The sequence below is a fragment of the Perissodus microlepis genome, chromosome 20 (assembly GCF_051167445.1).
Source record: "Perissodus microlepis isolate ML-2025 ecotype Zambia chromosome 20, ASM5116744v1, whole genome shotgun sequence".
Lineage (NCBI taxonomy): Eukaryota > Metazoa > Chordata > Actinopteri > Cichliformes > Cichlidae > Perissodus > Perissodus microlepis.
Window position 1 is genome coordinate 33,155,460 of NC_140480.1, and position 23,513 is coordinate 33,178,972.

The 23,513-nt window shown below is 42.0% G+C and overlaps 1 protein-coding gene across 5 annotated transcripts in view; it reads left to right on the forward strand.

The window, feature by feature from the left end:
- gripap1 (GRIP1 associated protein 1) overlaps positions 1-13,840 on the forward strand; it is a 45,689-nt gene extending 31,849 nt beyond the window's left edge. For all 5 annotated transcript variants that reach the window (XM_084916426.1, XM_084916427.1, XM_084916429.1 and 2 more), the window contains 5 exons: positions 163-293; positions 3,629-3,745; positions 4,177-4,270; positions 7,447-7,619; positions 10,904-13,840. In XM_084916426.1, the coding sequence (XP_084772552.1) occupies positions 163-293; positions 3,629-3,745; positions 4,177-4,270; positions 7,447-7,619; positions 10,904-10,984 (596 nt within the window). In that variant the 3' untranslated portion in view covers positions 10,985-13,840. The remainder of the gene's footprint in view (positions 1-162; positions 294-3,628; positions 3,746-4,176; positions 4,271-7,446; positions 7,620-10,903) is intronic.
- Positions 13,841-23,513: the final 9,673 nt, after the last annotated feature.

Consider the following 23,513-nt stretch of genomic DNA (forward strand, 5'->3'; position numbering starts at 1 on the left):
TGAACAGACTCAAAGTAAAAGGCTACGTATTAAAGGGATGCGGCGGTTGAAGTAAAAGTCTTTGTCAAACAGCTGGGGGATTTAGAGTTTGTCTGGGGTGGACTGCAGCTTTAAAGAGGTGAATATGTCCTGATGCTTAGAGTGAAATTGTTGTTCTTTCAGGTTTGGAGGAGCTAGTTCTGTCAGAGATCAACAGTCCCAGTCGAACTCAGCAGACCGGAGACTCGTCCTCCGTGTCCTCCTTCTCCTACAAAGACATGATGAAGGAGTCTCAGTCGACCAATCAGAATAAGGTGGGTGGAGCTCCTCGCATAGTCACCTTAAACACAGAGCTTGATGTCTGTGACACTTCAGGCTTTGGTGTAGACATTATCCCAGCCAGCACACTCGGCTCCAACTTACAGAGAAGGCAGTGGTTTTCAGTTTGTCTGATCATGGTGTGTTTGAATGGCTGCCATGCACTCATCTGTTCTCTCTGTTGACTGGTGTTTGGACCTCGTCTGGGTCAATATCTCACGTTATTATTTATTTATTTTTGATTGTACTGACGGTGGTTTATGGCTGAAATGTGATCAACATCATGAATCTCAAAATCCAAACACAAACACGAACATCTGAGAATATGTCCTGTCAGCCTGGAGTCAGCAGCTGCTTAAGCCAGAATGGTGTTCTGGCTGGACGCCTGAAAATGCTGAAAACGTTCCATCAGTACTTCATACATGACCAGCAACAGCAGCTGGATCTTCTTCAGGATGTGGAGATTCCGGCCTGTTCTGGATTCAGCCGTGAGCGAGATCACAGATCGACTGATTGAGGAAACACTGAAAGGAAAATTTTCTGATGGGCCTTTTAATGCTGCAGCTGCAGTTTGCTGATGTTACTTTGTGACATATTTACGCATCATTAAAGGCTTTACTGGATACGACTTCTCTGCTGTTCAGCTACTGGAGCACACATTGAGTGCTTACACAAAACCTCAGGCAAAAGTTGAAGAAATCTCAATTTCAGATGAAGGTTTAATTGAAGTGCTATTTTGTGTCTGCAGCTACAAACTAATGCTGTTGGAAGGACACATTGTTTTCATAGCAACAGCTATAAAAGGTTAACATCTGAGGTTTTTTTTTAACCTTCTACAATAATAAACTGAGTAAAATGTGTGATTAAAATATGTTCACATTCAAGGCCATCTTCCTGTTCACCTCTGGACTATTTCCTGCAAAGACCCAGGTTCAACTCAAAGTTCAGTTAATGTGATGTAAAATTTCAGCCATGCTGGAAGCTGTGTGAATATGCCCAAGAGTAGGATTTTAAACAGGTTTTTATGGAGCTGCTCTCAGAACTTTCTGATAACTTTTGCCTTTTTGTTTGAATACTTCAGGCTTTAGGAAAGTGAAGCAGAAAATTAATTTGGCAGAATAATGGAGAATAGCCCTGACCGGCTGTGCGCTTTCATCACATTAAAATGTAAACCGTGGTATTTATTAAAGCTATGTTAAAACTAAATGTAAGCAAAAGTCACAGTTTGAAACCTCGACAGATAAAAACTGTGATGTTAAAAGTGGATTAATTAGTGTATTCAGTGAAAGCTAAACAAGCTTCTGCTCCTGACCTCTTAGCTCTGTGTCAGGTCGAATCACGACCTCTGATCTCCAGGTTGTATTGAAAGACAGATTTAACTGTAACATCCCGTCATCCTCTCTTTTGTTCTTTTATTACGTTTTACAACTGATTTATCTTTAAAGTTCCTGGTGCCATATTTATCTCTGTCAGTGGTGTGTGTGTGTGTGTGTTTCTATTGATAGAAACCCTGTAAATAGAGCTGACAGACTCTCTGTATGTCGATGAGTGTTTCTGTCAAAACATGACACTGCAGAGTCCTCCATCACTTCAGTTTACTGTGGTGATGCGGTTGTTATTAGCAACAGCATCACATGAGAGAAAAGAGGGTTTGATGATGTCCTGCTGCTGCAACGTTTCCCATCAGACACCTCTGTGATGATTAAAGCCTCAGCGTGCTTCAAAGGTCCCTTTTTGGTCCACACTTTAAATTTTAATGAGAAACTACAAACTGAATGCTTTTGTGTACATTCAGACATATAGATCTCAGTGGGCTGATGATGATGACTTTTTTCACTTGTTTCCATCCGACTTTAAAGTTCGGCTCAGCAGAGTTTAACACGCGAGACTACAAAGTCTGCTTATTATCTTGAACCCAAACTGTGATAGCAGCTGCTGTACCAAAGTGTAAACGCAGAACAGACTGTGGCAGCAGTTTGATCCTCTCACACACAACGGAGGTAATGTTCATGTTAGCAAGCCTGTGAAAGGCAGCAAAAACTTCTGGCACAACTTCACCTACTTCCAAGATGCATAGAGGATGAAACGATTCACAATGCAGGAACTCCAGCAACACTTAAGAGAAGAGGAACAACTTTATTGATTGACCAATGTGTGAATCTGCTAATAACCTCTCTTATCAAATAGCTCACATGCCTCCATAATGGAAGAGGAGAAGTTCTGTCTAAGAAACCTTTTTCTCAGGTGGAAATACTCCAGTGTGACACGACACTCTCACAGTTGCATTTGAGTGTCTCCTCATGTGGCACCGTAAGTTTTTTTTTAAGACGTCTGTAGTTTGGCTTCACTGTCCTGCCATTAACACCTGACTGTACCAGCAGGAAGCTGCACATTAGACACTGTAACCTCTGAGATACAGCGAATGTGCCTCCATCACTAATCACACCCACTGAAGACGATACGTGCAGATGCTCCTCGGTGTGTTTCGGAATTACGTGCTGATTCTGTTTTTCACAGAAGTCACATCAACCTGAGGAGGGCAGGAAGTCGAGCACGAGAGCGATCAGTTTTCAAAATAAAAGACTGTACAGATTAAACACACTGCTTCTGCTTGTGTTGGGGTGAGAACCTGTGTGAAGGACATAACACGCGTCACAGACATGCCGCCAGTGTAATTCTGGGGAAAGACTTTTTGCACTTTAAATTAAAGGCGCAGATAGCGGACTTTCCATGCAGCAGTTAAGTCATGCTTAAACTCAGCCAGCACTGCAGTCATAATATTAAGTAGCTGCTAGTCGTGTACATGAACTCAGGTTATAAAAGGTGTTTTGGTTTGTTCCATTTTAGTTCTTTTAGGTGCATAAAAAATAAACTTTTGATCTTAGAGGACTCTACTGTGTTGATTCAAACCAGAGTTTTCTGCCTCAGATCAGCTTTTGAGTTTGATTAAACACAGAAAAAACAGTTACAGCGATGAGTCTATTACCAAACATTATTGTGTCTGTTTTCCTGATGATTCTGGCCAGTGTGTTTAACCCAACTTAAAAGAGTGGTTATAAAAGTGTTGTTATTTCAGTCCTGGCGTTCCACACATGTGCAGTACATCAGACACAGCTTCTGTACTTTTTCTTTACAAATAAACTGTTAATGATAAGGCAGCCTCAACCTCATCCGATTCTTTAGGACTCTTCCCTGTGACGTGTCCAATAATGTGACGAATTCCCTCTTGGTTGCATAATGAGCTTCTGGGTTTGAATGAGCTCTGAAGTGCTATAAAGCAAGGTAGCAGAGCTTTCACACTAACTGAAGCCTCTCTGTGTGTGTCTGTCAGTCCGGAGGAGGCAGCCCTCAGTCTCAGCGCCCCGCCGAATTATCCGATGATGAGGTCGGAGAGCTGTTCCAGCGGCTCGCTGAGGTTCAGCAGGAGAAATGGATGCTGGAGGAGAAGGTGAGGAGTCTTTGGCTAAACCGGAAAGCAAACTATATGTCCTGTTCCTGAAGTCCTAAGCACATGACACAGGAGTGGAAAAGTCTAACAGAGAAAGCAGAACATTCTCCACGTCCTGATTTAACGCCTCACTTGTGCCTTTTAGAGGTTTTAATGCTTCTCTTTGTTATTCGAGTCAACAGTAAAACGTCTGTCCTGTTTTTAGATGCAGGTTTGTATTTTTAGATGCATTATTAATGTCTGTTTAATATTTAGGTAGTTTGTATAGTAGCACTGTGAGGCCAGTGGATAATTCAGCAGAACTTTATTAATCACTTAAATATTAATAAGTTGTTTCAGGTTTAATGATGGCAAAGAAAGGACTTAGTTTGTTGTTGCATAAACACATTGTGACATCAGTGAATACTAATTGTGTTTTTTGTCTGTTTCAGGTGAAACATCTGGAGGTGAGCTGTTCATCGATGGCTGAAGACATCTGCAGAAAGAGCGCCATCATAGAGACGTACGTGATGGACAGCCGCAGAGGTGAGAAATCATTTCATCTCCTCACAGAAACATCTGGAACTTAACTGTAGTTAGTTATGGAGCATCTGTGATTCGGTTTTTGTTTCAACCACAGACTGTAATGACCAGGAACATTTCTTTTAGCAAAAAAGGCAAAAACATGTCAAAGACGGCTGTTGGCGTCATGAACGTGTGTGTAGGCAGGAGTGGTCAGAAAGTGGAGATATGGTGTCGAGTCCCAATTCATGGGAAACAGCCATGAATGTCATGTCAGGACTGCTGTGGACATTCACTCTGTGACTCAGCATTATTAATAATAGTTAGCTCCTGACCTAGCTAGCTACATTTCAGCTTTTTTCTTCTGTGGAGCCGTACTCACAGGTGTGAGGTGTGGTGATTTTTGGGTCTGTATATTGTCACTGAGAGCTGAGTGTTAAAATGGTCATCTCATCTTTAACTGTGAGTCATGAAAAGCTACTTTAGTTGAGCCTAAGACTAAAAACATGGAGCTGGAAATGGATATGATATCTATCGATACTCTGTTTGCTGCTACAGTTTTGTAAACAACGGAGCTGGAAATGCTGTCCTCACAAACTTTATGACATCACCATTGCTAAACGACTCCGGGCGTCTTTTTCTGCTTTATGATCTGTAAAGTAAGAACCAGGTAGGAGTGTGATGTAGTTCAAAGAAAAAAAAGAAAAAGATTTTCTTTAAAATGCTGATTATCTTCATTTTTAGTGTTTTGGAACATTTAACAGACTGAGGTACAAAACAGTTATTTAATATGTCTTTGAAATAATCCTCGTCTCAGTGGTAAAACTGAGAGAAGAGTCGCTGGTGCAAAGTGCTAATACAAACTCGTGCGTCAGTCAGCAGAAAGTTAGCCAGCTCAGCACGTCGTTTATCTGACAGTGACACTTAATTAGAACCACTTTAATCTGCCGCTTCACTTACCTGCACTCAGGTTTACATGGACTCTTTGTGTTTGGAGAAAACAGGAACAAGCGGTGGAAAAAACAGGCGTGCTTAACACTTTCATGTGCCGCTCGTGCCGATCCGTTTCCACTGCAACACGACGGGGAGAAGTTTGTGCTGGACGGATGTCAGGATGGAGAAACTCGTTGGTCTGAGTGATTTTCACTTTCCCACGTCTCTGTAAATACATTTGTACATCTCTGATGTTTCACCGCTGCTATATTTATCCGCTCGTCCGTCTTCAAAAGGTGACGCTGCCGTGTGTGAAGTGTTTTTAATAACTTGTGCAGCTATCAGCAGACTTATTTTTCAATTAAGTATCGTCCTCCTCGTCTGTTTGTAAAAATAATGCTGGCTGAAGTTATGTTCAAGGTCATCATTCCTGGCCTCACATACACTTTGTTTGGTCACACCTGGACCATTTGCCAGATTTTGACTCACCTGAGGAGCACCAGTGTTCACCGCACAGGTGTAAGAGGTGCAGAGGTGCACTTCAAACGACTGATTTCAGCTTGTGTTGTAATAAATGTGGCTCTTTAGAATAAATTAGAAAGTTGGTCGCTGCTGCACAAGGCTGATATGATAGATATCGTGTGCCTTATTTTTGTGGCTTTGATTTCTGTGGTAAAAAAAAATCAAATTAAAGCTGTAAAATAGAACAATCTGAACAATCGTGCAGTCTGAGTGTAAACTGCAGATGGACTGAAACGTGGCAGGTTTGGATTTTAAACAGAAGTAAACAAAAAGCAGCTTCTCATGTTAATCCTCTCGCTCCCCTCAGTGTAAAACTCTTTGAACGACTCTGTGGGAAATGTGCTGTATAAATAGTTACCTTTCCTCCATCCCTCCCCCCCTCGTCCCGCTGCCTCACGCTGTCCTTTCTCTCCTGCTGTTTTCAATTTCATGTTTGACTGCTTCAGCCCTCCTCTGTCTCTCCATTCCACTCCCATTAACGCAGTAATGATGGTAAATCTAATGGGCAGTAAAACTGAGAGCGGAGCTGCTTCTCTAAAGGCTGGACTGTCTGTGTGTGTGAATATTTCAAACTGCACTCGTTAGAAAAGCACTCGCACACACAGTTATATGCTGTACATTCAGTGTTCATTTACATTTGTTTAAAACTTGTCTTGAAAAGCTGACTGAGCGCGCTGCAGTCCGTTTAACCAGCTGCAGAGTTTCCAGCATGATACGAGGAGCAGTTGAGTGGGCGGTGCCTTGCTTGAGGGCTTCTCGGCAGCTCCTGGCAAGATGATGACTCACTGATATTGTGACCGCCAGAATCTGGGTGAAACAGGCTTTGGAGGGATGACAGAGTCACCCCAGTAAACTGGTTTACTGGGATTTATTGTGATGATAGGAAACAAACCGAATAGATGAGCTGCTGATGATTGATGACGGGGTTAGCTGACTCGGCTAACAAAAACTAAATGTTCAAAGCCACCTGTAACTACCCAGAGTCTGTCCTGCACCACAGCCCTCGTAGATAATGTCCATGATCTGTGTTGCAAACTAGCAGCGTGGCAAGAATTTTGATGTAGAACATAAATGGCTGTGTGTCTGCTGTGCTCGAGTAAATACAGACGTAACTATTCAAGCGGTGTGTAACCAAGCAGGTGAGCCTGCTGGTACTATTAGCACTGCTAATGTTAGCCACACTGTGTTTTCTTACCGTTAGAGTCAGTTTTTAATGTCTGTTTCCATGATTGGTGGCGAGCTTCACCTCTGCGTTCCTGCATGCAAAGACCCCAATGAGCAAATCCCCGTTATCGAGCAGGCTCTTGTTCGTGTGTCCTGCGATGGATTCTTGGGCTCTCCGGCTTTTTATTAGGAATCTTTGTGTAAATTAACTGATCATTTTGTTGAAGCAGAAAAATAGGACAGTTTTTACTTCTCGCTGTCTCTGCTTTAGTGTTTCAGAAACCTCACCGCTCTGAGAGGAATCCAGAGTGACGTTTCAGGGGTTCAAGGTCACGAATCTTATAATTTCAGTAATGTTCCTCCCAGAAGCTTTGTGTGCAACGTTTGGTTAGAAATAAAGGAAAACACCAAAACAAACAAACCTCCTGTTTCCACTCCTCACCCTCCTCTTCATCTCCTTGTTCTTATCTCCTTATTTCCCTGTTGTGACTGCTTCTGGTGTTTTCTTCGGGCCGTTTGACCAGCATGTTTCTTTTAAAACGAATCTCTGTTGAATCTCGCGTCTTTGCTTTTCTGCTCAGATGTGTCGGGGAGCACGGTCGGAGGTCACGGAGGCTCTCAGGGAGAACGGGGAGGTCTGGGTTCGGTCCTAAGAGAGCTGGTGAAACCAGGAGACGAGAATCTGAGGGAGATGAACAAGAAGCTGCAGCACATGTTGGAGGAGCAGCTCACCAAGAACATGCACCTGCAGAAGGTAACGGTCCACACCAACATGCTACATGGACAGTTTCCACGGGGTGAGGGTTTAGTTCTATAAAACATCCTTTAAATTACTGATTCAAACACACACAGGGTGGATGATTTTCATCTTCACCGACTTGACTGTTTAGACCAATAACAGCAGAAAGAACAGCCTGGAAGTTTCACAGGTGGCTAAACAATGTTTTTTCAGATTGGCTGAGACTGATTGAAGTGTTTCCACAGGTCTTATTATTAATTTTTAATCTGCTAATCCATCAGTTTGCTGCATTCATCTTTGTCCAGGAAATCTTCACTGATCTCATTACTAAGAATGATTAATTAATACAGCTGAAAGAAATCTGATAGAAACATCAATAAACACTTAATAAAAGACTGAAGATGAAACACGTAAACAATGTATGTACAGTTTCATTAAGGTAATGTACACACACGGAGACCATCAGCCTTGTGGGTTTCTGGGTAATATATTCAAGTGAATGTGGTCGCTCCACCCTTTTCCAGCTAAGAACCATCAGCTCAGACTTGGAGTTGATGGTTCTCATCCAAACCACTTTGCCCCAGTGCGAGGTCATCGCCAAAACAGCGAATGTCCATGGCCTACCACTCGCTTTTATCTCACACAAACAATTACACACACGCAATAACAGCAAGTGTAGCAATCTGTGTGCATACATCGTAACCAGAAACACCTCTAAAACCCTGACGGGCTCTTTGATGAAAATGTAACAGCACGCCACGTCAACGCAACTGCTGTGATTGGCCTGTTCCGTAACATTGATTCCTCCTGTGCTTTTTCCTCATATACCATTTCACCACAGGTTTGAATGAATCACTGAGAGAATATCAATCATTGTCTCAGCATAAAGAATAATCATCACTCTTTCAAATGTCAGATCTTCCTAGAGGGAGATCGTTGAAAGTATCAGCGTGAGGTAAAGTCCAAAGATGTGGAAACACTTCAGGGACAAACACGTTTGACTTTGAAAAAGAAACAAAAAACACACTACAAGAAAAAATGGGGGAAAAAGTCCTGACATATTATTTTTTTCTATCGTGGCTGGAACTGCATGGAAAACACCAGGAAGTCTCACACTCACACACACTCTCTCACACACACACACACACACACACACGGCGAAGGTGAAGTTGTACAAAGATTCGCTCAGAAGTCTAAATCAGCCATAAATGGGGATGTTCATGGTTTTTGAATAAAAATAAAATGGCTTACAAAGCTTAACCTTATGCAAAAAAAATTTGTCATAAAATATAATTTTTTTTTACGTTTTTACAGACATCTGTCCGATCTGTCTTGTGCATGTAGTGTACCACTACCACCACAAGGTGGCAGTAATCTATCTGCCAGCTGTTTGCCAGCTTACAGTTCCGACAAAAACGGAGGAAGCAGATGTTGTGTGTTGGATTAGAAACGAAAGCACAAACAGGAGAAAGATGCACAACCAAGGACGACTTCAAAAAGTAATCGAAAAATTCGGCCAGGTGAAGCCCAACCCCCCACAAGTCTGCTGCATCTAAGATCAATTTTTAGAGAGCGAGTTGGTTTAGGGCAGAGCTTCCCAAAGTGTGGGGCCCGCCCCCTTGGGGGGCGTGGTATGAAAAGGGAAAAAAACCGCTTGGACACTGCTAGCATAATGGACAGGTTTTTGACGGGGCTCCACACGAACGCAAAGCAGGAGATGAAGCATCGCCGAATATGTTTCCAAACCAGCTTCCTTCCAAGACAAAGACTAGAAAATATGGTGAAGCATATCTGCCCTTTGGCTTCACCTGCACAAGTGCCGAGGTAGGTCTCCCTGCAGGATTGGTTTTCCCTTCATCGGGAGCAGCGCTGGGCTGTTTAAATCACGGACAAACAGGATCCCACATTCTTGACTTTTAGTTCACAAACACTTCTTGTAATGACTAACTACTCCTGACATTTTGGAGATGTTTGCTCTTTATACAGTAAAGTTACAGCGGGATACAAATAACATCAGGCTGATCCTGCCATGATTTGTTCCCCCGGTTCAAATCACGGACAAACAGGATCCCACAGCTGTTTGTTTTTGAACCCATTTTGCACAGAGAGGCATTTTTTGATTTGATAGTAATGTTGAATATTATTACACAGGAAAAAAACAACTACACGTAAAGTAATCACACCGTGACGCTGCTGCCTTTCTAAATGGAGGGACAGTAACTGCGTGTGTCTATGTAAGCCTGTAAAACTGAAGATAGTCAGATTAACAGTATTTTGTCTCTATCTGCTATTCTGCAATTCATCTCATATAAACAATAACGTGGTGCACAGCGTGACATGAAAAAAGGCACATACCTTTGACGTTGCGTGACGAACTCTGTATTCCTCGTCCACACGTAAACGCAAGAAAGGAGTTTTAAAAAATCGCAGTTTTCGGTGATTGGAAACGCCGTTTACGTGTGAACGAAACAGCTGCGTTTTCAAAAATACCCGTGTAGGTGCGGACGCAGCGTAAAAGAGTTAGTAGTTTATTTTCTTACTACCTGTAAGTTATTGCAGATTACTTGTATTTGCTTAATTGTTTAGTAAATGTTTGAGGTGTGAATAAACCGCAGTGGAGTTTGAAAACAAAATATGGGTGTGTGTGGTTGGAGGACGTGTTTTTTTTGGGGGGGGGCATTTTCTTGTAAAACAAAGAGGGGCCTAGCGAAAAAAGTTTGGGAACCATTGGTTTAGGGGGAGAAATTCAAAGAATTGACTTTAAATGTCCCATTTGTCAACATTTTATTTTGAAAAATCGTTTTCTGCTTACCAGTGCAGCCACATCCCATTCAAAATAAAATGGCTACATATCTGATCAATCAGCTGAGAGAAAATTCAGTTTTCAGAGCGTTCAAGCACAGACCAGTGGCTTTAATCATGGAACAACCTTTTCCATGAAATGTGTCTTGTTAAGTACTTGTGTTTTTCACAGTGAGGTACTGCAGCTGTTAGTAACACATGTTGTAAATTACAAAATGATGTTTTACTTGAGGCACTTGCTTGAAATCATTTCAATTACTGAGTTCACAAATTTGTAGCTTATAGGTTTGTAATAATTCACTTTTGTGATATAGACTATAGTCTGGGCTCTGCTGTTATTTTCTTTTAGCTGCAGATGAATTAAATGATAAAAGATGAGATCGTATCTCCTGGTCTTCATGTTCAGAGTAAGATTTTATCCAAAAACGGGTGCTGCTGTTTCAGAGATGGGCTGTAAAGCTGTTGATATATAAACATTTTCTTTCTGTTTTCTGCAGGACCTGGAGCTGTTGTCCCAGGAATTAGTTCGTCTCAGTAAAGAGAGCAGTCCCGGTAGCAGTGCTGCTGGGTCAGGATGAGGCTATCACCTGGATTAATCCATGCAGTCACTTCCATCTCACCACTACCATTCACCTCAGCTGGAAGGTGTCAGCCAGACTCAGGCTAACACCTGGAACCAAGTTTTCTTCCTTACCCCATCTCTGCGCTAAGACCTGCTGTAGGCTCCGACTACTGCCTGAAGCTGTTATGTTTTCACCATTTCAGCCTGCGTCCTGGGTTGTGACTAAATGCTGAAATAATGTCCATGTCATGCTTTTCAGCCTGGAGGAAGCAGTACTTTTTAAAGGCATAGAAGAAGACACTGAATGGAAACACTGAGGATATTAAAAGCTGGCCTCAACTCATGTACGTCTATGTTGAATGTACTGTAATTAGACCGCACTGCTCAGTTTGCTCTGAGTCCTGGCTACGACCTGCAGTGGTCACATTATAACAGACTCGTGCTTTCTGTTGTCTGTAAATCTTTGCTTTCACTGGTTTCTACTTTATGTCTTAACACTCTGTCTGTCTGTCAGGGCCTGGCTATATCCTGAAGGACGCTTATCCTAAATGACTGACATTGGTTCCTGTATGCAGTAACTCTGTTGTGACCTGATTATGTCCCGTCTGCTAAAGAATCGCACATTACTGAGTATGTGGGCTATGTCTATGCTGTCAGCTGACCTTTTTGATCTTCTTAGGGAACCAAATGTAAGATTTTTATGAGGTCATCATGACACCTGAGTAACCCCCCCCCCAAATTAAAAGATGCAGTATTTGCGTATTTTATTCTGAAAGTTCAGTTCGCCACTGCCTTGTCTTTCCTGCCTGCATGGTGGTCAGGTCTCTGTTGTGGTGTCCTCTATGTCGTTCAGACTCGCGTCCAGATGTGTTCACTTCTGACTTTTATATCAGTGGGTGACGTCACAGTGGCGACGACCATCTAACCACCAACAGACCCCCAGAGCAGACCGTAGACTCTGAGGTGAATGACGTCAAAGACACCACAGAAACTAGGCCAGGAAAGTAGTACGAGGCTAGCTGTTTATCAGCAACTGAGCTTTCAAAATAAAATACTTACTTTGGACTTTTTAAGCAGTTTCAACCAGAGAATGAGCGATAACCCACCAGCTGTTGCAGCTTTAATCACCTTTTCTTTGGTGAAACTCAAGTTTTACAGGTTACAGTGAAACTGTGATGACACAAAAAAAACCCAAAAAAAAAAAACCACTTCTTATTAAGTGTTTTTCTAAAAGAACTTCATTCCATAGGAAAGCTTGTTTGCTTTAACAGATTTAACATAACCACCAGAAAAAATAAATGCCTGTACCTTGAAGACTACCTACAAATGTTCACGTTAAACTTCCTGTTAATCTGTCAGCTGGTGTCACACGTTAACTGATTGTGTCCTTAGATTAATTAAGAGTTGCTTTATCTGTCTGTGTTGGGCTGTGGCTACGTCCAGGAGTTCACAGTGTGAAATGTCTTAGGCATCACAGGTTCTCTGTGCAGCTATTTTGCGTCCCAGCCTTTATTTATTGCTTTTTATACACTTTAGGATGCAAAATGGTCTCCCGTGTGTTTCAGCGCCTGCCACCAGAACAGTCATTAAAATTCATCATTGTGCATTTTGCCATCCGCAAAGGGATCCAGGCTTAGACTATTAGCTGGATTTTCAGACACAGTTTCTTTCGTCGAACCTAGTGTGACCGTGTTTCTGTGTTTCGATGGCTTTTATTCAAAATAACATCTCAGAGAAATAAAAACTGAAACGCTAAAATATTAAAACACCAGATTTGGTGATTATGTTTCCCTTTGTTTTAGTCAGGTTAGTTTGGATAAAACCTGGTTTAAAAACATCATTGATGACAAACAGCAATCAGTTATAGCTGGACAATGAAAAATCTGCACAGCTTTAATTAGCATGACGCAGCCTGGGATCCACAATGGTTCAACAAAAGCTAAATGACTGCCTTGGTGTGGTCTGTGTCTATATCCTGGATGAAAAGAGCTCTAACATTTCTTGCACTATTATCAGTTTGTGAATACTTCCCTCTTTACCGGAGTCACCAAATGGCACACAAGAAAGACAGTTTTCAGGGTTTTTTTTTTGCTTTTCTGCAGGGTGGGTCTATTTCCTGCTCTATAATGTTCACTGACTTTGACTGTATCGTTGCATTTATTTCTGTTTCGTGAAATCTGACAGGAAGTGACAGACACTTCCTTTTTGCTTTGCCTTTGTTTCTTCTGGACTCTGGATCATGGGCCCTGACTACGCCCTGGATTATACTCTGCCCCAGGCTAGCTCCATCTAACTGGGCTATGATTATATCCTGGACATTATGCTTGTAACAGATTTTGTGTTTTATGTTATAACTGCCTGTATATCACTGCTTTTTTTTTTTTGTTTGTTTGTTTGTTTTTTGGGTACACTGCAGCACATATCGAGCACCGTCTAATGTTAGGAGTTTAAAATGTCAACATGTGGGAGGAAAACTCGAGCTGTTTTTGGTGCAGCTTTAAGGATTTTCAAATCTTAAGCTCAAGGGTGTTTAAACCAAACGTTTAGCAACTGAAAATTTCCCCAAAATGATCACTTAGCAGTTGAGCTGCACCACAATCAGATCTTTTTTTTTTTTTTTTTTTTTTTTTTCCCCACTTTTGCTTCAAAGATGGCACTAACCTGATCCACTGGGATTGGTCTATGTGCTGGACAGGGACTCGGCTGGAGCTTTTTGTTTGTAATGTTTAAATCTGTACATAAACGCTGCGATATGACTTCTAACTGTATGAAAAATCAACTGATCTATTTATGAAGCTGATAATGATCATGACGCTAATTATTGTAACTATGACGAAATGTGATTTAAAAAAAAAATACTGTCTGAACATGATGATCATGTGTTCGGGGTTTTTTTCGGCTCAATTTTTCCAACATTTTACTGCCTTTAAATCAAAGCTTGATTTTGGTGATCTGAACGCAGAATTCTCCTTCGTGCCGTCAAATATGCAGGACGAATGGTGGTGCTGATTAGGCCTGGACATTTTATCAGATTTTAGTTTCAGTTACGACTTTGCCTGCCAATGAATATGAAAGCGGATCTTATCAGGTGCGCCCCATTTCTAACAGGGCTCAGTGGTGGCATTTGATAAAGCAGCTCAAAAAGAAACCAAAGGCGTATTTCTCTTTAGTTTCAGCTCTTTGTTCCAACAATCAGTCCAGACTAAACCTTTCTAATATTATTAAATTCATCCAGTGTTGAGAAGTCCTACCAGACTAAAGTTTAAAGACTGTAAAACAGCACAAAAACTCTCTGTGGGGTCATCGAGGGGTCACCAGCTGTTACCACCTAAAAGTGAGATGTTGCAAACAGTAAACATTGTAAAATATTGTAGGTTAATCTGTGGAGGATGATCTGGTTGCCTGCAGCCGTCTGTTTCTCAGTTGTTTTTGCCCGTCTGCGAGACAAAGGTTGGTTGTCGGCTGCAGCTCGCTGTGACTGTGATTGGTCTCAGATGTCTCACAGACATCGGGCGGCTCAGGTGGTCGACCAGGTCGTTTACCAAACTTCAATCAGAAGGGAGTGGATGGATCCCGTCCTCCTGTGCATGTGTCAAAGTATCCTTGTGCAAGATGCTGAATCTCAATTTGCCCCTGATATACATCGGAGTGTGTGTGTGTGTGTGTGTTTGTGTGACGAAATACTGGTTCGTTTACCATGATCATCACCCCCAGTACAACCCTGTCTCCCCTGTTACCCCAGACTTTATATTTTATCTTTTTGCCTTTTGAATTAATTTTTAAATTCAATGAAATCCATATATTTATAAGTATAAAGTGCCTGACGCTTCTTATGAATAATATGAATCATCATGTTGAATAAAATCCTAATTTTGGAGTCTCCCATAATTTAGCAGCAGTGTCTGACCAAGTTTGGGAGGCCCTGAAATTAAGATAAATGGACGGAAAAATAAGAAACAGAGGAGTGAAGAGGAGAAAGGGAGCAGTCGGGCTTTGAAGGACGCTGTAGGAAATCACACACAGGTGTTTTTCAGAGTTTTAGTTCTTAAACATTTCTGCTAGTTTAATCAGTGACACAGCATGAAGTGTTAGTTTTCTTCTTTAGCTGAAACAAAACTGGACAGTCCTGATCAAAATAACTGAAGAATTATTATTTTGAAATGATTTAGGGCTCTGTCTAAATCCTGGATTAGGAAGGAGTCTGAGTTCTGGCACCACGTGTTTGAGGATCAGCTCCTAAAAATCTTCTAAAAGTTGAATGAAGTTCGGTTTCTTCGGAAGTTTCACTCTTCAGACAAACGTACAGGAGGGCAGACTCCGCCCTCTCTGCCATCCCACAATCCTCGCTGTTTCCTTTTTTTCAGAATCCAACTCTTTGTGTTCCCAGTAAAGTTTGGAGATGGAGGTCGAGCTTCGCGGCTCTCTGCAGGGAGATGCCGCCTGGCTCAGCACTAATTAGCTCTCGGGCGCTTCCTGTCCCACAGAGAGAGGCGGATTAAAGAGGTGACCGCTCACCGCAGACGGGGTCCACCTTAACGAGATAGCGCCTGATTGGCCAGGCTGTGGGTTAATTGAAGGGGAGAAAGTGATGAGTTTTAATTAAAAGGAAACCTCAGAGGGAGGCCGACAGCCCGAGAGCTGTATTTCTCTGATTCGTCACCAACTTTACTCTCAAACTTTTTAACTATTCATTTTTTGATGACACTGATCTGAACCTGCAGTTTTTCAATAAGAAACACTTGTTTTCTACTAACTTTGTGACTTTAATCTTCAAATTTTCATGAATTTCTAACTTTATAGAGGCAGCACGGTGACGCTGTGGTTTTGTTGCCTCACAGCAAGAAGGTTCTGAGTTTTCACAGGTTCTCTCCGATACTCTGGCTTCCTTCTTTTCTCACATATTAACCATATTCTGATTTTGTTCAGTTGTCAAATTTAGGCCTATATTTGGATCCAACAGTGTTATTGATGCTTTGCTCCCTAATCTTGTGTATCACTGCCTCATTATTAGTAGCGTTTCCTAAACTCTTCCTCGCAGTAATTATCACTGTAACTAAATGTTTTTCAAAAGAAGGACAAACTGCAAAAAAGGCAGGAGACACTGGGAGATGAAAGAAGAGAGGACGGAATAAAAAATAGAAATGACAGGAGGAGAGAAAAAGGATGAAAGGACCTGAGGCCTAGAGGGCAGGAAGTGAAAGAAGAGATGAGAGGAGATGAAGATGACAGTGATGAGGGGAGGAGATAAGATGAGGAGGTGAAACAGTAGCAGAGAGATGAGGAGAGGAAGGTTATCTTGTGGTGATCGTTTGCATTAAAATCTCAAATTCACTCATTTCTGTTCATAAAGATGCTCAAAGAACCTTAAAGGGTCCTATAAACTGTCTGTTTTGTTGCTATGGGTTACATGAACTTTACACTCTCCGTCTCCATTGTAGAGATTTGAGGACTTGAGTATCTGGGTAAAAAGTGCAAACTCACTCTTCTTATTTCTCTTTTCTTTCTTTGAGGTTCACTTTAGAAATACACGTCAAGATTACGGTCTCAATCTCATCAGATGTGTCACAGCACCAAGTGCCAACGGTGCCCAGCTACTCACTGAAAAAAAAATATAGTGCTGGGTTTATTTTTTATTGAAGGGCTGCACAGAGCGGATGACAAGGGCATGAAGTCAGACAGAGGAACAGAATAAAGAATGTGCTCAAATTTCAAAATAAAAGACCCCATGCAGAGTAAAAGTGCGAGTGGGAGTCATGCAGACCGCTTCACAGACATGAACCAGGTGTACTCCCAGGGTTTATCTACCGTTTAACCTCGACATGCTCATGCGTTACGCAAAAGTTGGATGTAGCCACTGTGACATCATAAAGTTTGAAGCCTCAATTTGAGTGTTTGGAGTTGAAGACAGAAGAGACCATATTTAAGAGTGTAATATGGAGGGTTTCATCTTGGTTAGCAAGGTGGAAGTCTCACAGACTCAGATACAGATACCTGCTAGTTAGTGGTAATATTTTAGTACTAAAATACTAGAACTTCATTCACCAAGTGTGGAAGAGACATTTGTCGAACTGACCACACACAAAGCTGAATAGCAGAGGTGAGACCTAATGGAAAGTGGCCACGCCTCTAATAATGCACTTAATTATTAATCACACAGACTTCTTACTTAAACGCTTACTTAATTCAAACCATTTTCCCCAACGGGTCACCAGGACATGGATTTAGTTTAATTCTGGATTTGGTGGAAATTTCACAACAAACCGGCCTCCTCACTCAAGCTTCCCGTTTATCCAGGTTGGGCTTGTCTTCACTCCCAGCTGACCTTTTTCTTTCCGGACACACAGGTCAGTTATGACTGCACTTTTATTATGAAAAGTAATATTAATTATGAAGACCAAAAGCTATTCTTGTAGCAGACAGCAAACCTTTTAATTCTGCTCTAAAGTTGAACATTTCAACGATTGATGCCAGCCTCAAGTGGCCATTTGGGGAACTTCGGTTTTTCGAGCACTGGCTTCATTTTTTCAGATCACTGCTGTTTCCTGAGTAAAACGTCGTCCACACCGGCATTTCCAAAGTCAGACTTTCATTCATAACAATGCCACAGAACAAAGATTTGCAGACTGTAGGATCAACTTATTATTGGATGTTTGATAAGTAGTCAGACTGAAGACTTGATGAGATGGAAGCGGACAGGCTGAAGCTCCTCAGGTGAAAAGACAAGCTGTCGTGTTTCCTTTTGGTTTGAGGGTGTCGGGGAACATCCTCACAAATCCAGATGCAGAGACGTGTGTGAGGTCGGGGTGATTATGTAACTGGACTCTCTTTTTGCCCCGGGAAACCAGGGGCTTGCCGTGGAGATCCCCTCATATCTGAATGAGGGTGCGACAGTTACACGGAGAGGGAGGAGGAAGTCGGTTTACGGAGTTTAAAAAATTCACGAGTTTTCTCCTGCAGCAGACTGCTAAATATAGACTGGCTGTGTGTGTGTGTGTGTGTGTGCAATACAGAATCTGTCTCCACAACAGAGAGGTCTTAAATGCATCACAGGATGTTAGTAAATGATGCACCATAAATAGTCAGTGGACATCAGTAAACGCATCACCACAGCACACAGCCAAGAGACCAACAAGTCTGTGAACACATCACCATATGGTCATGAGAGGAAACACAGACACAACCAACAGACTGCAAACATAACGTAAGAAGGAACTGCGTGCTGATGAATGCATCAGCAGAAAATCAGCATCACGAGGGAGAGCAATAAAGTAAAATATGACACAGAGAAAGGAAAAGAAAATGAAACTAAGGTCATCATCAGAGATAAGGAGGAAAGAAGTAAATGCATCAGCTGCACTCAGCTGTACACACATGCAGTAGTCCTCCACAGTAGACGCTAGCTGCATCACAGTGGAGGACATTGAAGGCATCATTGGCAAATTCAAGCAAATAAACCATGAATGAACTGAACCATAATCTGCTAAACTGCTGATTTCAGATTCAAAGTCATCTTCTCAGAGATGTTCGGACAGCTTCCAGCTGCATTTTTACACCTGTGTGTTCTGTGATTCACCTCAGAGGTGTGCAGAAGCATCGGAGCGGAAAGTTACTGAAAAAGTGGACAGTGGGAGAGTCCATAGTTGTGAAGTCCGAAGGCACTGTGGTCTTCCACTACACCACCCTGACGGGAAAACTCAGACGCAGAGCAACACAAATACACCGATCAGGCGTAAATAAAGACCACTGACAGTGAATGACGCGTATTATTTCTTCATCATGGCACCTGTTAGTGGGTGGGACCAAACTATGACGTCTTGTTTAACACATGATTCTTCTGCATTCTTTCTTATGGCCAGCAGGGGGCGATTTCTGTGGTTGTATAGAAATCAGATTGAACTCAACAGGAAAACGACCTTACTGCTCGCTTGATGTTTGATTTCACTAAAGACTTTTCTGATGAGTTCATGGTCTCTGTAACAAGCTTTAAATTCTGCTGAAAGTAACACGATGTTTGTTTTGTGAATAAACGTCCACATTAGTATCCGGAAGGATGACAAACACAGCTTTAAGGCGGGGCTACCTTGTGATTGGCAAGTTGCTAAGACATCGGCGTGCACCCCTCAGCCTCACTGCCATGGCCACATCCATCTTTAATAAGCAGTGCAGGCCAAACAACAACAACTGAACTCACATCAGCTTCAGACTTGCTGCGTTAAACGGACTTAACTACACACACACACACACACACACACACACACACACACACTCAGAGTGCACTGTGGCCCCAGAGGCCTCTGAGTATTGATTGGACTCTTAGCGTGTGTAATGAAAGCCGCTGCGTTTGTTTTTAGCTTCAGAGTGGGAGGAGAGAGATGTGGCACTGCGGCAAGACACACACACACACACACATTCGCACACACACACACATCCTGACATTCTTACACACACACACATGCAGTATCAGAGATGTACATGTCTTTATATAGACTCACTGTGAGCTGTGTGGGAGGCTGTAATTGAGAGGAAACAGCCTGAGGTCTGATTACACCACCGCTCTCCACTTTCCTCACTTCTTTCTTTCTTCATGTAATTTATCTTCTATTCACTTTGTTTCTCTTTGATTTGTTGTCCGGTCTCCTTTAAGCCTCCAAACCAATACCTGGACAAACTCTAAGTGGATTTCCATGAAATTTCATCCATTCTACCCCTGAGCATGAAGTTCAGATACGTTTGGGATTCTCTGACATTTCCTTTATTTTGACTTTTTAACCGAGATGAACCTTTGTGTGTGTGTTTGGTTACCTTCAAAGGGAAAAGTTGAATGTGTTGGAAAATTCTTTGTAGTAACTTTTAGCTCAGGGTTTGGTGTCTTCCAAGCGGCACCTTCAGAGGGCTCAGACGTGCTCAAAACTGCAGTTTTGGTTTCACTTTACAGTTTTAATGACACATGCATTGCTTAACAATATCAAAGCTATGCTTCATTAAGGGTGTGGCCACTTTGAGTGACAGGCAGGTGTGCTTGGTTTTACTGAAAGTCTTTCTAAGGAGTCAGCTGCTTGATCTTTACTAGCCAAAATTAGACTCCTGTGTAATATCACAGCTGCTGCGTCTCAAGTTGCATTTGTCAATACAGTAGCTATTTTTGAATGACTACACAGATGGTGCACCCTGGTCACTTCTCATCCTCACTGGAGATCGTTACGTAACAGAAAAGCCCCATTTCCATTAGTACTCAGACTGACTCGGCACAGTTGCTTAGAAGCATTGCTATGACAATGACCACACACGTTAGGAGGTACTGATGGAAACCATTGCGGAAGTTCCCAGAAACTGTAGTTCTTGTAGTGGCCACTTGAGGCTGGCTCATCCTAGACACCAGTCTTAAAATATTCAACTTTCTGGAGGTTTTCTTCCTGTTAAAAAGGGAGTTTTTCCTTCCTACTGTTGCCATGTGGTTGCTCATACAGGGTTACCTGATTGTTTTCTCTGTAGTGTTGCAGGGTTTTACCTTACAATATAAAGCAACTTGAGTCAACTGCTGTTGTGATTTGGGTTGTTTAATAAATTGAATTGAATACAGCAGAACACATATTTACTTCGTGCCTAATAGAAAAAAAGGCTCAATGCGTTGTTACCTCCTTAACAAGAATCGTCATCTCCAGAGTAACAAGCGTGTTTGCTCGATAGGTGTCCAGACTCAGGCAGCTGGAGCTGGTGGCTCTCTGCTACAGGCTTCATCCTGGATAATCAGAGTCACCGATCCTCTGCTGCGTTTGTGCTGCTGGAACCTTCTGGAGAATCTTAATGAAGCTATCTAACAAATAATACAGTTTTCAGTGTGATACAGCCTATCAAAGAACTTAGCACTCTAGTTTAAATGTATGTTTTATCATAAAAAAAAAGAATTGTTACTATCTACCAGGTCAGTATTGCACCTATAGGGTTTATGGATGCAACTTGCCAACAAAGCTGGCTGCCCTCTCATCCAAATATGGTCACCTTTGATGGAATGGTTGAAGTCAACACAGAGAAGCTATAAAGCTTGAATTCTAAGTTTAGATTCAAAGGGTGACTCTATGGTAGCTGTGTCACCCTCACAGTTATCTGAACTGAGACACACTGAGCAAATGACCACGTCCTCCAAATATGGTAAGAAAAGACTCGAGTTCTCTCCAAACCAGTACCGTCATTCATGTGAGTAGCATGTTACCAAAGCATATATTTAGCTCACAGACTAAAGTGGCTGATTATAATGTTATTCCAGCTGTAGCAGATGTGTCCCTGAACCTGCTCATTCTCCCAGCATCACCATTAATGCTACAAAGAGACCCGATTAACTAGCCTAACAAGTATAGTCAGACAGTTTCAGAAATGTCCTCAACGTGGTGTCAAAATCATCTTAAAGCTCCAAACACACTGACTCATGTACTGAAAATCCATCCATCCATCCATCCATCCATCCATCCATCCATTCAGTTCGGGGTGTGTCATAGGGCAAATTGAGGGGTACACTGTGGACAGGTTGGCAATCTGTTGTAGGGCTGTAGTGAAAATACTTCATTTTTTAAATTCAGAAAGGATGATGATCAAGCTACTATTTTCACCTCATTATGATCCTCATTTAAAGTAAGAACAATATAAGTGTGCAGAGACAGATATGTAAATATATGATAACCCAGAGAGCTGCATCGACCCCGAAAGTGACCCGAGCTGCACATAATTCATGAAGTCTTAAACACCAGTGAATAATTCCATACATCAGAGCTGAGCACAGGATCATGAACCCAGCTGCATGTATGAATCAGACGTGATGAATAATAAAATCTGAGGTTCATCTCTGGGTCACACACATAGAATATATGTCCTGCTATAGATTTCCATCTAAATCTGATTTCATTCATTTATTCTCTGCATGCTTAGTTACAGTATTTTAAACCTCTGACTGTTTTAACCCCCGAGCCTTCGGGACTGTCATACTCTGTATTTTCCCAATGACTTGGCTGCAGGTTAAATAATTATTCTGTTTCTATAATTATTATGTATCAGCTGGTTCATTTGAAACATTAACGAGTGAAGCCTCCTGCGTGCTCACTCAGTGTTTGTTGTTGGTGCAGGTGTGTATTGTGTGTGTGTAGTTCAGACATCAAACCAGACTGACCTAACTACCAGGTCACATGACCCTACTGTCTGTCTGCCTCACCCCCCGCCCCCTCTTGTCTTTGCTATGTGACCTGATTGGACTTAATGAGGTTTCATTGGTGCAGCAGGATCAGGTTCCCCAGAGCTGCTGCAGGACGACTCCTGACAACTTTACAGTGAAGCTGTTTTGTTTGCTTTTTTTCCCCAGCATAACATTTTTTTACACTTAACAACAACAACAAAAAAATATATATATAACCAGTAGGGGTGCAACGATACTCGTATCGATATTGAACCGTTCGATACAGTGCTTTCGGTTCGGTACGCATATGTATCGAACAATACAAAATTTTGAATTTATTTTATCAACTTTCCTTCTGATGATGCTGTCTGTGTTGAGCGCTCAGTGGATCTGCGCTCGACAGTGCAGCCTAGGCGGAGTAGTCGAACGCAGATTCACTGAGCACAGCGCAAGCTAGCGAGACAGAAGTTAAGCTCTCCTTGCAACATGGCAAATTGAACCTCCCCCACCCTCATTCAGATCTGACGTTTGGAACTATTTTGGTTTTCATGTGACGTATGACCCTGAAGGTAAACGCGTCATGGACTAAAGTAAAACAGTGTGTTGGATGTGCCACGCAATGCTCACTTACATGGGAACTAGTGCGTTAGCGCAGTTAGCTCGTTAACGTGTTGGCCGTCCAGCCCCACGCACGGGGCGATCCGCGGTAGCTCGTTAACGGAGATTTGCCGCGTTATGGCGTTAACGTCATTTCAGATTAACGCTGACAGCACTAGTGGGAACACAACGAATATGACTGCACATTTACGCCGACATCATCCTAGTGCAAAGACAAGTGGAAGCAGACAAAAACAACAAGCACGCATGCTACAAACTTTACCCGAGTCATTTAGACAGCCGTTAGCACAGGATTCTCCTTATGGGGACCTGATATGTTTAATATGCTGCTGAGAATATAGCCCAGAAGAAGCGTATAGTATAGCTTTTATTTTGGAAAGAGCCATTTCTCTGTAATAAACTCTCTTTTCCAAAGATGAGGGATTCCTCAATCAGATAGATTTATTTTTTAAATTCATTTGTTGTTTCAGCAACATTAAATTTAAAAACTGTACTTTTGAGTTAAAATATATATTTATAATTTTAATAAATAACAAATTAAAAAGGCATGAACATTTTTTGTATTGAAAAAATATTGAACCGTGACACCAAAGTATCGAACCAAACCGTGAATTTTGTGTATCGTTGCACCCCTAATAACCAGACTATTTACAGTCATGTGGAAAAAAGTAGTAGCCAGGTGCTGCCAGTCAAATGTACTTGATCAAATCATCATCAGCACGTGTAAAAGCAAAAGTCCTGGCGTGTCCTTAGCACAATGCTAAGG